The sequence below is a fragment of the Cydia fagiglandana genome, chromosome 26 (assembly GCF_963556715.1).
Source record: "Cydia fagiglandana chromosome 26, ilCydFagi1.1, whole genome shotgun sequence".
NCBI classification, from domain to species: domain Eukaryota; kingdom Metazoa; phylum Arthropoda; class Insecta; order Lepidoptera; family Tortricidae; genus Cydia; species Cydia fagiglandana.
In genome coordinates this window covers 773,857-791,890 of record NC_085957.1, presented here as the reverse complement: position 1 = coordinate 791,890, position 18,034 = coordinate 773,857, and the positions used below count along the sequence as shown (strand labels likewise).

The window sequence follows — 18,034 nt, the reverse complement described above, 5'->3', positions numbered from 1 at the left end:
CCTGCAACTGTAGTCGCAGTTGCTACATTGAAATGGCTTGGCCCCAGTGTGCAACATTATGTGTTTTTTTAGGACTGATTTTTGAATGCATTTGTAATTACACTGACTACACTGAAAAGGCTTCTTTTCGGTGTGTGTCCTTTGGTGAACTAGCAATTCTCCTTTCCGCCTGCACCTGTAGTCGCAGTTGCTACATTGAAATGGCTGGGCCCCAGTGTGTATCATCATGTGTATTTTTATGTTTGATTTTCGACTGCATTTGTAATCACAGTGACTACAGTGAAAAGGGATCTCCCCGGTGTGTGTCATCTGATGTATTCGCAGGCTTCCTTTCTGCCTGCAACTGTAGTCGCAGTTGCTACATTGAAATGGCTTCGCCCCAGTGTGTATCATCATGTGTCTTTTTAGGACTGATATTCGATTGCATTTATAATCGCAGTGACTACACTGAAAAGGTTTCTCCCCGGTGTGTATCATCAAGTGTTGTTTAAGGGCTGATTTTTGAATGCATTTGTAATCACAGTGACTACACTGAAAAGGCTTGTCCCCGGTGTGTGTCCTCTGGTGTACTAGCAAGTGTCCTTTCAGCCTGAACCTGTAGTGGCAGTAGCTACATTGAAATGGCTTCGCCCCAGTGTGTATCATCTGGTGTATTTGTAAGTGTGATTGGTTAAGGTTAACATGGATATGGTGACTCTTTATATGGATCCGCAAACTCTTCTTGGAACTTGTTGAATACTCACATTCAGCACACATGAAATTTGTAACACCGTGTTCACTTTTTTCATGCTCTAATACAAGCAATTTAGTTTGAAATGTAGAACTACAAAAATCACAATTAAATTTCTTGGATCCAGACGATAAGTGAGTACATTGTATGTGTTCTCTTAAAAAAGACTTATTTATAAAATGTTCGCCACAGTGTTCGCAGCCATATGGTTTGCCTCCGCTGAGAACAGTCGCGTCGTCACGGAGGCGTTCGAGCACCACGGAACAACCCATCGCGAGCTGTTCTCTAACGCGGGCGGCGCAGCCCTCCGAAAACACTGAAACACAAATTACCAAAACAATTTAAACGGATATGGGGTAGTGAACAAATCACGCGAGGTGTTTTCGGTTACTTTTTGACCCCCTCCTCCCCCTTGGTGATATATGGTGAGGTTTTTGGCTACCCCCCTCCCCCCACACAACCACACGTGTATTTTTTTGAAGTTTTTTCATTCGACCTAATTTTAAGATAAATAGTATTGTATATAGAAAATCTTGTTTATTTTCGTTAAATAGACTCGCTATTTTGAAGTGAGTGAGTGAGTGAAGATTGTTTTTTAACGAAACCGAGAAAAAGCATTTACTCATGTGGTAGGTTTTTTTTCTTAGTTTCGTTCACTGTACAAAAAAAAATACAGGTGAGGTTTCCTTATTAAATTCTTAACGAAAAAGGTTATATTTTTTTTTGATATGACGCACCATATTCATGTTATGGCTAGATGAACTTCGACAAAATTTTACCGTTGAAAAACTTGTTAAAGTTCAATATAACATAGTACGCGATAGTACTAAAAGAAATCATACAGGAGAATAACCTTGCAAGCTTATTCTCCGTATATGATTTATTTCAGTAGTATCACGTACTAACTTATATTGAACTTCAACAAGTTAATACATGAATATGGTGAATCTTACCAAAAAGTTGTAAATAACCTTTTTTGTTTTAAATTTATTAAGGATAATATCTTACCTTGACACTTTTTTCCTAACTCTAATACTTTTCTAAAAAAAAAAGGGTTGCACTCCGGGAGTGCCCACAGAAGTGAAAACTCAATGACTAGTCCAAAAATGTCTGCAGCACTATCATGACGTCAGCGTTACGTTACGCGTTACGCTGAATAATTTTTTCCCCAGCTCAAAAAGTACTCAGCGCCGCTAAAGAAGTTTTCACTTCAAAAAACCGTCAACCGGGACATATTTCATGCTAAAAGGGGGAGGTTGCGTCAGGGGGAGGGCGAGAGACGCTAGTGTGCGTAAAGCACCACACCCAAAGGTATCATACTACATTCATTGAATGCTGGCTATAATTTGTTTGTCTTCTCCATACATTAGAACATAATTTAACCTAATCATACCCGTATAATGTATATATAAATAAATAGTCATAATAATAATAATCATAAAGAAGACGAAGTGATGATGACGAACAACTATCGGAAATATATCCTGAAGGACGGTACGGTCGACATTTGTCGGGCATGCCGCCGTCCTGGAGAGTCACTCAGGCATATCATTTCCGGTTGTTCTCATCTTGCTAACGGCGAGTACTTGCACAGACAGATTCGACGATCATTGTCCCGATAGTCGTTTCAGTGAACGGTTTAATAGCGAAGAGTCTCGACCAACATCTCGAGAGACTCTCGCTAGGTGGTTGGATCAAGGGACAGATGCAGAAGGCGGTGATCTTGGACACGGCGCGGATAGTACGTCGGTTCCTCTCTGCAGCCCTGACCACCGGTAGCTTGGGCCTTGCCCCGCTGCTGGCGGCACCCTAGGTTAGGTTTTTTATAAGGTGTTTATATGTATTTTTTATTGTTTTGTAAGTGTTTTTATGTTTTACTTTTATATTCATATTATAAAAACCCTAGCCTAAGAGAAATGATGAATAAAGTATAAAATTAATAATCACATTCATAATATATAATAATTAAAAACATTGTATTATGTGTAGAGTTAAAGGTGACTCAGCTCAGGTAAGAAAGCACATCAAATTGTATGAAAGCATCTCATAACAATCAGTTAGATTCATATAATATGTATTCTCATTTCTTTTATTGATTTTATTTTCTTTTCCTTTTGTAAGATTTGATTTGTTTTCTGAAAGAGCTACGTGTTTGTGATTTCATGTACATATATGTTTATTTTTTATATCAAATTCTATAAAGTTATGTACTCACTGAGTATAATTGCATGAATTCTATAGTAATTTAAATTGTATTTTTCTTAATTACTCGTAATGCATGTTAATTATAAGATGTAATAATGTTTTGAAAAGATGTGTCCCGCCGAGTTTGTTGCCGGTCCCATATTGGGATACCCTCCTCCAATTGAGGGGGGATTTAAATCTTCTCGGGGCAGAGGTGTACGGTTGGAGCCGGTAAATTTATTTGACGTTCATAAGCGCATTGTAATATGCCTACTTGAATAAACTATTTTTTATCTTTATCATAACAAATATACATACTTGCACAGACATAATCTCGTAGCCAGGATTATTCACCAGCAACTTGCCCTTCTATATGGCCTTGTGGACCGCGAAGTACCGTACTACAAGTACTCACCTGCGCCTGTTCTCGAGAATGGTCGTGCCACGATCTATTGGGATCGATCTATCATCACTGACAGGACTATTGTAGCCAATAAGCCTGATATTGTGATAATAGATTGACCGCAACGTCGGGCCGTGCTCGTTGACATCACCATCCCCCATGATGAGAATCTCGTGAAGGCCGAGAAGGACAAGTCCAGCAAGTACCTAGACTTAGCTCACGAGATAACCGCCATGTGGGATGTTGACTCGACGATCATTGTTCCTATAGTCGTGTCAGCGAACGGTCTCATAGCGAAGAGTCTCGACCAACACCTAGAGAGACTCTCGCTAAGTGGTTGGATCAAGGGTCAGATGCAGAAGGCGGTAATTTTGGACACGGTGCGTATAGTACGTCGATTCCTCACTCTGCGGCCCTGACCACCGGCAGCTTGGGCCCTGCCCCGCTGCCGGCGGCACCCTAGGTTAGGTTTTTTATAATGTGTTTATAATGTTTTTTTATTGTTTTGTAAGTGTTTTTATATTTTACTTTTATATTCATATTATAATTAACCTAACTTAAGAAGAAAAATAAATAAAGAGAATAATCATAATAATCATTTATTTATTTCTTGAATGCGGTACAATAAAGATGTAAAATACAATTTCTGAACAGCACATCCTGCCAGAATGGCATAGAAATATTGAATATTACCTAAAACTATGACTAGATTCTTATGACCTACCATGCAGCATGCAAAAATAATACAGTCACGATATTTAAATACTACATTATACTATGTATGTAGTGAATAAATAACGAACGTAAATAATAAACTGACCTTGTAATGGGAGCACCCTAGGGCGGTGCCACTCCTCGGGGCCCAGCACGAGCTCGTCCTTGACCTCATGGTCCAAGTATAGTTCAGCCTCCGCGGCCGCCGCGCTCACTCCGCGCAGCACGCTGTCCTCGGACTCCCGCTCCTCCACGCACACCTCTCCAGGCTCCATTTTCTCGCACACCTCTCCGGGCTCTGTTTTCACGCACACCTCTCCGGGCTCTGTTTTCACGCACACCTCTCCGGGCTCTGTTTTCACGCACACCTCTCCGTGCTCCGTTTTCACGCACACCTCTCCGTGCTCCGTTTTCACGCACACCTCTCCGGGCTCTGTTTTCACGCACACCTCTCCGGACTCCGTCACCACACACACCTCTGCCTCCTCAAGATGTGCTGTCCGTAGTGACATGTTGTGCACTATAGCTGTAGTATCTGGTACCGGCAGCACCTGCAATGTATGTACATGATTACCTGTGTTGCTTCAAAACAACAAGTCACGAAATTATATGATTTATACAAGATGCACTGGGAACCCCAAGGGTTGTAATCATACATTCCTCAGGTCAAAAAAGTGAACAATATTATACAGGGTGGACGAAATTTATGGGCCCTGGAGGGAAAGTGCCTTAAAACTTTAAGTTAGCTCATTTCACTTCATCATCATCATGATATCAGCCAGAGGACATCCACTGCTGGACACAGGCCTCCACCACAGAGTGCCACAATGACTGGTCTTGCGCCACCCGCATCCAGCGGACTCCCGCGACCTTTACCAGGTCATCAGTCCACCTTGTGGGGGGTCTACCCTCGCTACGCCTTCCGGTACGTGGTCGCCACTCGAGAAACTTTACCCCCCAATGGCCATCGGTTCTACGGACAATGTACCCTGCCCACTGCCACTTGCATAAGTTTAGCGATTCATTTTACTTAGAGGAGACATTCATTTATTTTTAAAAAGAAACAACTTCATCCATGCCTAGAATACTAGTTCATGGTATGCCACTGACTATTAATATCCCTGTGTCACAAAACTGTGCCACGACTATCTAAAATTACTTCATTACACAATACATATACATATTATTCGTAATCGGTGGTTGAGCACAGGACAGATTTGAAAAATAAGCAGAGGTAGAGTCACACTCCCGGCTTTCAGAGACTCTCAGTTAAACTTGTTGTCGTATGTGAAAGAGACAGCAATAACTTGTCCTATCTTGCTTCAATATTTTTAATTTAACTGGTTAATTTCGTTCCACAAAAACAAAAGGCGAACGGACAGTTCTTTAAGAAAATCCTTTTCATTCCCAGGATTTCATGAAACCGGTTAGAAAAATAAAACAGTTTTTTTTGCGATTTTTACTTTTTTTGAGGTTACCGAGCCCTGGCACAGGATAAATAGTAGTACAGTCGCCATCAGATATACGCACTCTAATACCTTGACAATAGAGGCGGGTTCAGATATTTGTGAGCGCCTCGGCCGCTCCAATATATATGGTAGCGACTGTACTAGCCCTGGATAGTTTCTAAGACAAGTTTAATAAAATCACAGTAGGCGTAAACCCGAGGAAATAGGCGCGTTACGAAATCGCAGTCGGGTCTCGGTGATGCAGCGTCAGTTTAGTAGGTAAGTAAGTAAATATTCTTTATTGCACCAATAATTTATGCATTTATACATTTTACATACGTAAAACTGCAAAGAAGTTTTAACGGAAATATTTAACCAAGTAACAACAAGCGGTTTTATCGCTTAAAAGCGATCTCTTCCAGACAACCAAAAGGTACAGGTACATAGCAAAAAACGTCTATATTTTCAGATAAAGAGCTATAAAAGATATACACTAATACACACCTATGTATGCCTTAATCTTCAAACACACGACCAACACGACTCGGGGACGACTCGGGCGGGCTCGCGACAGTACCGCGGGTGCGGTAATTGATTTACTTGACTACAATATAATTCCTAATAATAAGATTTCGTTTAGAACAATAAATAAATATGAATACTAAACTAACCCCAAACATTTTGACATTTTCTCACTCTAGCTACAGATTAGAAAATAATGCGCTTAACGTAAGGGCTCCACAGATCTAATCAAATTTTAAGGACGTAACACACTACCGCACCGTACCGCGTCCTTGGTGTGCCGCATCCATAAGTGAGAGCGAGAAAGAATAAGAAATGTTTATTAGATAGTTTATTCATTTAGTTTAGACCAACAGAACAGAAAAGAAGAGAATTATTATATAATAGAAGGATGAAAACCCTTCGCGCCTACATTTGTTAAATTTGCCGCTCTTTTCTACTGACTGACTGACTGACTATACAAATATTCGTAGTCTTCATAGTTTACAAGAGCTCGAGCTGTTCCACTGTCATGCCGGCTGTACATGCTCGGCGAGACGGTCTCGCCGTGTACACCATGTACACACTCGTTGAATCATATTTTAAACCGCGGATGCCCGCCACGATGAACAAGAAATTGTTGCTGCGATTTGCCTCGGTGCTGCTAGCTACTATAATGATTTAGGCGTATATCATAAAAAAAATACTAAGCCATGGAGCAGAAGGAGGTGGTGGATGGTTACCTTGGTTACTATGCACCGCAAAAGAACCCAAATTGAAACCGCTCACTTATTCGGACCCAAGCATTGTATTTAAGCAGCTTATCTTTATGTTTCACACCTTTTGGGTTCCATAGGACTGGTTCCATTTGGTAAAATCTAAAAACTGCAATTCAGTCTTGTTGGACCACATTTTAACGGCTTATTACCAAAACGTGTCTTTACAGAAACACTTGTTTCTTTGTTTGTTTGTTCATAGATTTTTGTCGGTAGTTACACAAATCTATGTTTTAACAATGAGTGTGTACATGCTCTGCCTCGCTGCCCTCACGGGAGCAGTGAGACCCTTTGACTCGGCCGCAAAGAACCGACCGCAATCGGAGAACGGAGAGACGAGACAAGAATGACCGAGACAAGAAGAGAGCAGTCTGTACACACTCTCTCTCGGCCTGTCTCGGGGTGTCTCGCCGATAGTGTACAGCCGGCATCAGGAATTGTGTCAACTGCATGAATCAAGGCCCCAACGAGATCCATAACCTTTGGAAGCGGCGCACCAGGGGCGCGGTGCGGTGCGGTAGTGTGTTACGCCCTTAACATTTGATAGATCTGTGGAGCTGCACATCTGCTGATCTGTGGTCGAAAAATCAGGCAGATCGTAATGTTCCTGTGTATTGTTTTGAGGATAGTCACATTAAACCAATATATAGGTAAGATAGGTTCGTTAGGTTGCTTCAGATACCCGAAGGGCAAACTGTCCAGAAATAGTAGCCCCGCTACGCGGGACTCCGTTGTCTCAGGGAACGAGTCAAAGATTATCACGTTTCACGAAATGCCTAGGAATTTCACGATATGCCTGATCTCACGATCGGCCGCCGACATATATATTATCTTGTATTCTGAAAAATATTTATTTGTTCTGCAAGGGGGCAAAGTTGTTGTGTAATCATGTTGCAACATTGCAGGTGCTGCCGGTACCAGTTACTACAGCTATAGTGCACAACATGTCACTAGGGACAGCACATCTTGAGGAGGCAGAGGTGGTGTGTGTTAAGACAGAGCATGGAGAGGTGTGCGTGAAAACGGAGCTTGGAGAGGTGTGCCTGCAAACGGAGCCTGGAGAGGTGTGCGTGATAACAGAGCCTGGAGAGGTGTGCGTGAAAACAGAGCCCGGAGAGGTGTGCGTGAACACAGCGCCCGGAGAGGTGTGCGTGAAAACGGAACATGGAGAGGTGTGCATGAAGGAGGAGCGGGAGTGCGAGGACAGCGTGCTGCGCGGAGTGAGCGCGGCGGCCGCAGAGGCTGCACTGTACATCGACCATGAGGTCAAGGACGAGCTCGTGCTGGGCCCCGAGGAGTGGCACCGCCCTAGGGTGCTCCCATTACAAGGTCAGTTTATTATTTAAAAATAATAATGTTTGTATGAAGCTGAGCTATTCACTATTTATTTATATATATACATATGTATACGGACAGGTATGGATATTTACCTTTGTACATTATCATTTATCAAAATTGGCAAGAAATTCTTACGCGAAACACGCAGAGAGGCGCCACTACCACAATCTATCACAATCTGGGGGTCTACCGCGAAACAAGAAAATCGAAATTTCGTTATCTAACCTCTCCATTACTCTTGCATATTTGAGCGATAAAGAGGCAGACTAAAGTTCGATTTTCGGCTTTCCCGGTAAGCCCTTGTCATAGAAAAAAAACATTGATTTCTCACTCGATATATCAGTTTTGGTACCAAAAAATACTATTATTTTCATAGTCGACATCTAGCTATGAGTAGCGGAATTATCAGTACTGCTACTTGACAATAGATGTAGCACCGGCCGGAAAATTTAATGCTCAACAACATAAGACCAGTTTCCTAATCCTAATGTTGCCATAAGGCTTTACAATGCATACGTTCGCATATATATAAGAAATATATACGAAGCAAGCACTGCTAGAATACAGCTAGAAAGTAAGGGAGAAGAGATCAAAATAAACAAAGGAGTACGACAAGGGGATCCTCTTTCTCCAAAAATATTCTCTGCAGTGCTTGAGGGAATATTTCGTAATCTTAAATGGGATGGGAATCCCAAATACGGACTTAAAATTAATGGTACTACTCTTACACATTTACGATTTGCAGATGATCTAGTGCTGATAGCAAAAACAGCTGAAGACCTGCAAAATATGCTAAAGGAACTAGCTTGCGAGAGCGAGGCTGGGGCTTCGAATGAATGCAGAAAAAACAAAAACAATGACCAACTCCAAAAAGACACCTATAGTGGGAAATGAAGAAACCATTGAGTATGTCGATGAATACATATATTTGGGACAAACAATATCCATGGATAACCAGATGGAGAAAGAGATTGCTAGAAGAACAACAAACGCATGGAAACGGTACTGGTCACTGAGAGAAGTAATGAAGAATAAGGAAATTAATATAGCCACGAAGAGGAAGCTATTTAATACATGCATTTTACCAGTCTTAACCTATGGTAGCCAAACTTGGACTTTAACTAAGAGCAACCTAAAAAACTACAAGTATGTCAAAGGTCCATGGAAAGAAGTATGATTGGAGTTAAATTGAGAGATAGAATTAGAAATAAGTTGATTAGATCTAAAACACGTGTAGAGGATGTAACCATTAAAGTTAAATCACTCAAATGGAGGTGGACAGGACATATGATCAGAGGCAAAGAGAAATGGAGCAAGAGAATTATATGGTGGTTCCTGAAAGATAGAAAAAGAAAACAAGCACCACCAAAAATGAGATGGGAAGACGAAATTGAATTCGCAGGGAGACAGTGGACTAGACTAGCGAGAGACAGGGAAAAATGGAAAGGGATGGAAGAGGCCTTTGCCAAACGGCATACAGACCAAACCGATGTTGTCTGAAATAGTAATAAAGTAAATTATATATTTTGATAAGTTATGTACAATAATATGTAAACTCTTAAACTGTAATTTGTCTGAATAAAAGGCTTATATTATTACGTTCGCAGCAGGCTGGAATTTGGCACTATAGTTTGGGATCCCCACGAATCAAAATATATCCTAAATATAGAGAAAATACAGCGCAAATTTGTTAGGTTTATATACAGACGTAAATATGGATACTACCCCTATATGTATCCGTCACTATTTGTTTCGGCTATGGTGGGATTGGACACTCTGGAATTGAGAAGGAAGTTGCTGTTTATAGTACACTACTATCAGCGCTAGGGTTTCTGCTCGAGAATTCCCGAGGCGAGAAATCTCGAGAAATTTGTCCTAAGTCGAGACGGGAAAAAAATATTCCATGCCTCGAGAACTCGAGAAATAAATCTCTTGTGATAAGTAAAAAGAAAACACACATGATGTGTCTATAATGTATTTCTTTAGGTATTAAATAAATATGAACAATGTTTTATTTTACGTTTTCAGGTAGGAACCTACTTAAAAAAATTATTACCAACCAAATAAAAAACTACCTTTGATCCGTCCCCTATCGTTCTAGCTTTAACCGATTTTCATGTTTTGAAACTTTTGAACTATCATGATTCATGACATTCATGTAGTGTCTTGAAAAACGCTTTAAAAAAATTGTTACGAATTACAGGACCATGTAATAAGTGTAATAACAAATATTACAAAACTAAATTACTATTGATAAATCAAATCATTACTATTTTAGCAGCTTTTTTGTTACGTTGAGTAAGTACGAGTAATTAATATTACGTAGTAAAACTTCTGTAAGTTTTGTCACATCGAGTTAAATTTATTGACTTGAATATTGCTGCCTAGTAAAATACCATAAGGACTGTTCAGTTTACTAAGCGGACACTCTTACACCTCTTTTAATCGGCGAATTTAAAATCAATTGACGTACAGCTCATAACAATATAATCAACAATCCCTTATTTATCAATTGCTACATATTTGTTCCCATAATAGTCAAATATTTTTCCCGAAGGACCGAACAAATTTGGAACATAGCAAGTTAGTTCTGCAATAAGGATGCACAGGCTAGTATTCACTGCGAAAAATCGTAAATATGTACATATTTTCCAAGTTAAACGTGAATAAAATAATTAAAACATTTGGAGAGCATCATATGCTTGAAGATTTTAGAAAATCCCGGCACAGAAGCGGCCCGGCCAATCCAGAAACAAAAGTATTGTCATGCGGCTGTTAAAATCAATAAATTACTTATCGGTTCGCGAAATTCCTAAGACAGCAGGCGTTAGAGTAGGCACAGATTAAAATATAAGAAGTATGTACAATAAATGGACCCATAAAAAGAAAAAAATGGACAAAAGAATTACAGAGCAGCGAAAGCAATCGAAAAAAAGAAGCGTCAAACTGTACTACATTTTACATTAAGATAAATTTCGTAGCATTTTAATGGACAACGGAAAATGCGTAAAATGTTGCTGTAGGACGTTACCAATGGCCCTGATGCTACCATGCCGTTGTAGAAGATCATATATTCGACGAGGAGAGTAACATGAAAATTGACCAATTCATGAAGAAAGTCCTTGTCTGGCAGGCAATTGGTTCCTGTGGCCTTAAAAAGTTTGTTCTATTTTGCGACATGAACTTTGGTTGCGACATTTACAGAAAATAATGCATCTAATAACGAGTACTTTCCGTCTATCAGACGCATAATGTCACCTCTTCATTTCGGCCTGATTTGGCAAGTGCCCACTATGCTGGTCAGAAAGTGAAGCTACTGAATTTGAAAAACATTGATTTCGTTCAAAAACAAGTCAACTCATCTAATTGCCCGGAACTCCACTCCATCGAGTGGCACTAGACTAATGTGAAGATGCGCTTAAAAAAGGGTAGATGAGAAGCTAAAACATTGAAAGAATTCAAACGAATGTTGTTTACAACTTGTCAAAAAGTGTCAAAAACTGATGTGCAGGCACTTGAACGGCGCAACCGTGCAAAAGTACGAAAATCTTACCGATGTTATTATATTATACTATATTTATATTAAAATGTTTTGCGTTGGTTTCCGTTTTTATTATATTTATCTAAATAAAGCGATTCCAGAATTAGAAAAATGTAATTTATACTTTTTTGTGTGTCCGCTTAATAAAATGAACAGTCCTTATTGTAGTTTATTTACATTTTGTTGAACACCTAAAGAAATACACTATAGCATAACACATCGCCGGTGCGCACGCCTGCACCTATAGTCTTTTGTTGTTGTTGTATTTTTGATTATTAAGTGCAATTTATGGTGACTAAAAATGTAGCATATGTTTGATTATTGGTCTCACCTAAGATTCCTACGAGTCTGATTTGGAAAAAAGCAAAAAAAATTTAATAACATGGTGTGTTTTTGAGCTTTGAAAATTTCTCGAGATACTCGAGAAACTCGAGAAATCTTGGTCGAGAATTCCCGTGCCTCGAGAAATTAAAAAGGTCGAGAAACCAGAAACCCTAATCAGCGCCTAAATAATAGTGTTGACAATCCGAGTGTGTTGGGGCAGATAGGACTGCACGTCTCCATTCTAAAGCGCGGAGGTGGCGCTGCGTTGGAGCCCCGGCGACGCCCGCATCCGTTCGCGCGGAGCGTTGCGCGCACTCGACGGGGTGATAATGCTCCCACGCGCAGAGCACATCTGCTGCTGAACAAATATTCCGCGATAGTATGGGTGCTTTCGTGAAACGTGTTAAGCTGTATCTTGGCAATTACAGAGCAATATAGGTAGGCAATTAATTTAAACTTGATATGATTTATATATTATTATGGTGACCTCGTATTATATTTAATTTTGACTTATATAAAATAAAATAAATAATTTTTAGTACATTAGGTTAGGTCTAATTTATAATTTGAAACTCGTGAATTATTTATAATGTAATTTAATAATATGGCTGTATATATTTTTAGAAATAAGATTATAGTTTGACATGCATGTATTAATATAATGTAATTTAATTTTATGAAGTGATATTGTATCTAGTATGTAAGTGCTTTGGTTTAGAACTGTAAACTTGCATATTTGGAAATAAATCATAATAATAATAAACACTTTCCAGTCGGTGCTACATCTATTGTCAAGTAGCAGTACTGATAAATTCGCTACTCGATGCTAGATGTCAACTGGAAAATAATACGACTGACGACTGGGCTGGCCTAGTGGGTAGTGACCCTGCCTGCGAAGCCGATGGTCCTGGGTTCGAATCCCAGTAAGGGCATTTATTTGTATGATGACACAGATATTTGTTCCTGCGTCATGGGTGTTTTCTATGTATTTAAGTATTTGTATATTATATATATCGTTGCCTGAGTACCCACAACACAAGCCTTCTTGAGCTTACTGTGGGACTTAGTCAATCTGTGTAAGAAAGTCCTATAATAATATAATAGTCTTTTTGGTACCAAAACTAATGTATGGAGTGAGCATTCTTATCTTATGATACTATATTTCTCAATGTCATATTTTATTCTCTGTGAAAACTTATCAAAAACAGTTTAAGGCACAGTCCTTCCTCATCCTTTCAGCCTATATACGTCCCACTGCTGAGCACAGGCCTCCTCTCATGCGCGAGAGGGTTTGGGCTATAATATGTATAAGGCACAGTATGTATAAGTTACTCTACGGTTTACAATAGGCGCTAGTGCTGCACTCTGGCGGCAGAACATTGCAGTAATACCCCCTGTTACATATGATCTGATGCTTTCCTATATACTGGCCGTTTGTGTGAACTATTTTTCTGTGACTTTCGTTTGGCCCAGCGGGCCGAAAGTTGGCGGTTTCTGGCCGGAGGGCAGAAAAATTCATTAATAAGCTGTAATATCAGTTTAATTTGTTTTAATAATTTGTGTTTCAGTGTTTTCGGAGAGCTGCGCCGCCCGCGCCAGGGAACAGCTCGCGATGGGTTGCTCCGTGGTGCTCGAACGCCTCCGTGACGACGCGACTGTTCACAGTGGAGGCAAACCATATGGCTGCGAACACTGTGGCGAACATTTTATAAATAAGTCTATTTTAAGAGAACACATACAATGTACTCACTTATCATCTGGATCCAAGAAATTTAATTGTGATTTTTGTAGTTCTATATTTCAAACTAAATTGCTTGTAATAGAGCATGAAAAAAGTGAACACGGTGTTACAAATTTCATGTGTGCTGAATGTGAGTATTCAACAAGTTCCAAGAAGAGTTTGCGGATCCATATAAAGAGTCACCGTATCCATGTTAACCTTAACCAATCATACTTACAAATACACCAGATGATACACACTGGGGCGAAGCCATTTCAATGTAGCTACTGCGACTACAGGTTCAGGCAGAAAGGACACTTGCTAGTACATCAGAGGACACACACCGGGGAGAAGCCTTTTCAGTGTAGTCACTGCGATTACAAATTCACTCAAAAAGCAAACCTGAAAAGACACATGATGATACACACTAGTGAGAAGCTATTTAAATGCAGCAACTGCGACTACAGGTGCAGGCAGAAAGTAAACCTGCGATTACATCAGATGACACACACCGCGGAGATCCCTTTTCAGTGTAGTCACTGCGATTACAAATGCCGTCTAAAATCCGACCTGGAAAGACACATGATGATACACACTGGGGCGAAGCCATTTCAATGTAGCAACTGCGACTATAGGTGCAGGCAGAAAGTGAACCTGCGAATACATCAGATGACACACACCGGGGAGATCCCTTTTCAGTGTAGTCACTGCGATTACAAATGCAGTCGAAAATCAAACATAAAACTACACATGATGAACCACACTGGGGCGAAGCCATTTCAATGTAGCCACTGCGACTACAGGTGCAGGCGGAAAGGAGAATTGCTACTTCACCAGAGGACACACACCGGAGAGAAACCTTTTCAGTGTAGTCACTGTGATTACAAATGCAGTCAAAAATCTAACATAAAAATACACATGATGAAACACACTGGGGCGAAGCCATTTCAATGTAACTACTGCGACCAGAGGTGCAGGCAGAAAGGAGAATTGCTAATACACCAGAGGACACACACCGGAGAGAAACCTTTTCAGTGTAGTCACTGTGATTACAAATTCAGTCAAAAATCAGGCCTAAAAAAACACATGATGATACACACTGGGGCGAAGCCATTTCAATGTAGCAACTGCGACTACGGGTGCAGGTGGAAAGGAGACTTGTTAGTACACCAGAGGACACACACAGGGGAAAAGCGTTTTCAGTGTAGTCACTGTGATTACAAATGCAATCAAAAATCTGGCCTAGAAACACACATGATGATACACACTGGGGCCAAGCCATTTCAATGTAGTAACTGCGACTACAGTTGCAGGCAGAAAAGAGACTTGTTAGTACATCAGAGCACACACGCAGGGGAGAAGCCCTTTCAGTGTAGGCACTGTGATTACAAATGCAGTCAAAAATCAGCCCTAAAAAGACACATGATGATACACACTGGGGCGAAGCCATTTCAATGTAGCAACTGCGACTACAGGTGCAGGCGGAAAGGAGAATTGCTAACACACCAGAGAATACACACAGGGGAGAAGCCTTTTCGGTGCAGTCACTGCGATTATAAAGGCCGTGATAAATCAAGCCTACAAAGGCACCAGAAGGCGCATGCTGGGCCGAAGCCTGACAACGCAGCAATAGCGACTACAAGTGCAGCCTGAAACAGCACCTACAAAGACATCATTTTTTTTAAATCTAATACTTTAAACATACCGAATACCCACAAACTCTGTTCCTAATCCTAGTTCAATTCAATACTATACTTTATAATACCTCCTTTTATTTAAAATGTCATATCCATTAGTATAAAAGTCATTATTTTGTTAGTTTCTTATGTCAAATCCTTGTAAGTATAAAGAAATGTCTACTCTAATACAATATTAAATATCATCATTAAAAAACACATGTAAAATTCGAAGTAAAAATAAACTTAATCTACAAAAGTTAAACATTAAATTTGTATGGTTAAAAGTCGTAACATATTAGGTGACATACTTTCATATTTTTAAATCTGAAACTAGAAACATATAATTTAAGTGTTACTTACTTCTCTTTAAATTTAATTTAAGGCCTTGCTCTAGCTACAGATTAGAAAAGAATGCGCTCAACGTAAGGGCTCCTCAGATCTTCTATCAAATTTTAAAGCTGTAACACACTACCGCACCGAACCGCGTCCATGGTGTGCCGCACCCACAAGTGAGAGCGGGAAAGAGGTATTTCAGAAGTAAAAAGCACAAAATTCAGATTTTCTATGCCACGATAACCCTTCGCGCCTACTTTTCTTAAATTTGCCGCTCTCGTTCTACTGACGAAAATGGCTTGACAGACTATACAAATATTCAAGGCGTATCCAGACTAGTCAATTGTTCGCTAATCCGGTAAAATTGCCCGATCGAATCAGAATGTATGTGAATAATCAGGGAAATGTATCTATAACATTTTTAGTAAAAACGTGGTAACAGAATTTATGGACCGACTAGGTAACAGTGGCGGCGCGTCCATAAAAGCCGATTCCTACCGGCTTGCCTGTTTTTGGACGTTTGAGCAGAGTTGTAAAGGAAATATGTAAGCCAAATTAGCCCCGGCTTGCCTATGAATATGTTTGACGCGCCGCCACTGCTAGGTAAGGTAAGGGGTATCCAGACGGGACTGACGAAATCAGTCGATTTGTTCAGGAAAATAATTGGTCAATCTCATCTAGCGTCCACACGTACACAAGTTAAATCACCAATTTGCATTCTACTATGAAAATTGGCTCGTGCTGATGTGATCATTTCATCAGATTGGCGAAAAATTGTCTCGTCTGGATACAAATTTACTTTAGGGGCTACCGCGAAAACAGAAATTCGCAAATTGCGGGGATCTTTCTCTTTTACTCCAATGAAGGCGTAATTAGAGTGACAGAGAAAAATCCCCGCAATTTGCGAACTTCGATTTTCGCTGTTATGGCCCTGAGGTGTTCCAACGTAGTGATTATATTCTCTTTGGTGTTCGACGCCACGTGTCTTTCTCTCTCTCTCTTACTTCTAATGCGATGCTTTGTAATCCGAGGGCCTACCGCGAAAGACGAGATTCGCACATTGCAGGGATTTTCCAATGAAGATGTAATTAGATTGACAGAGAAAGATGCCCGCAATTTGCGATCTTAGATATTCGCGGTTATAGCGTCTCTATCGCTCTTGCATATTCGAACAATAGAGAAACGGACAAAGAAATTTCGATTTATTTTTTCTCAATAGGGCTTCAGCTTACAAGATCTAGGTGAAAACTTCACAGAATGTATAAAAAATCTAAAATATAGTATATCACTTTATTTACATTATTGCTAAGTTCAATGTCAGTACATTATGCGACATTTTGAATATATTTTTTAACACAAAATGTGTAGTTAATGTTATCATCTAGCTCACACCAGGTTCATATATTACGAACTTATTACGAATGACTAGAATGCTTATTGCAGGCAAGCATACACATCACATATAGGTACAGAATTTAGAAGGTAGGTTATATAATAGTGTTAGAACTTCACTAGCACTAACAGTGCTACTCACTCATGCTCTGTTAGTGCTTGAAAATGGAGACCTAGGCTCGCGCAAATCACTAAAAAACTAAAAACAGGTGTAAAACCGTAAAATTAGCTCGAAGTAAAGTCCACAATTAAAATGATTGCTAATCAGACCATTTCGTGACACTTTCTCCTTCGGGGTCATCCATTAATTACGTCACAGGAATTTCTAGGTTTTTTGACCCCTCCCCCCTCCTTGTCACACTTGGTCACATTTGGCAAACCCCTCCCCCCTTAGTGTGACGTCACATTTTTTCTACGAAATCGCCAAATCGAATTAAGTAAGTACCTAAGAATTATTAATATTTTATCCAAATATTTTTGACGATATAAATATTAGTAATTTAATAACCCAAAACTGCTTAGGAAAGAAAATTAAACGAATAAAAACGATTATCGTTTTAAAAACTTGTTATTTAAATGTACAGCGAATAAAATAATTTAAATAAATTCTCGGTTACTGATGAAGTTAAAGTGACGTCACAAAGTTTGTGTCTCCCCCCTCCCCCATGTCACAATATGTCACATTTTCTTGACCCCCTCCCTCCCTCTAAACGTGTGATGTAATTAATGGATGACCCCTTCCCATGTTTTCTTTTGTGTCTCTTCTGTGTTTGTGCTTACGAATACATTATTTTTATTCTATTATTTTAATCTAGAGATGCCCCGAATAGTGGTTTTGGCCGAATATTCGGCCCCTCTCTCGGCCGGTGACATGAGATCATTTTGAGTCACAATTATGTATTATGAATTTTTTTGTTGAACAGAATAAATGAATGTAGTTGTCAATCAAAT

General features: G+C 39.8%; 1 protein-coding gene across 1 annotated transcript; it reads left to right on the top strand.

Moving 5' to 3' along the window:
• Positions 1-13,545: 13,545 nt before the first annotated feature.
• LOC134677626 (gastrula zinc finger protein XlCGF57.1-like) lies at positions 13,546-16,421 on the top strand. Its single transcript, XM_063536087.1, has one exon. It carries the CDS (start codon positions 13,572-13,574, stop codon positions 15,330-15,332), a length of 1,761 nt encoding a protein of 586 aa, XP_063392157.1. The 5' UTR covers positions 13,546-13,571; the 3' UTR covers positions 15,333-16,421.
• The last annotated feature ends 1,613 nt before the right edge of the window (positions 16,422-18,034 follow it).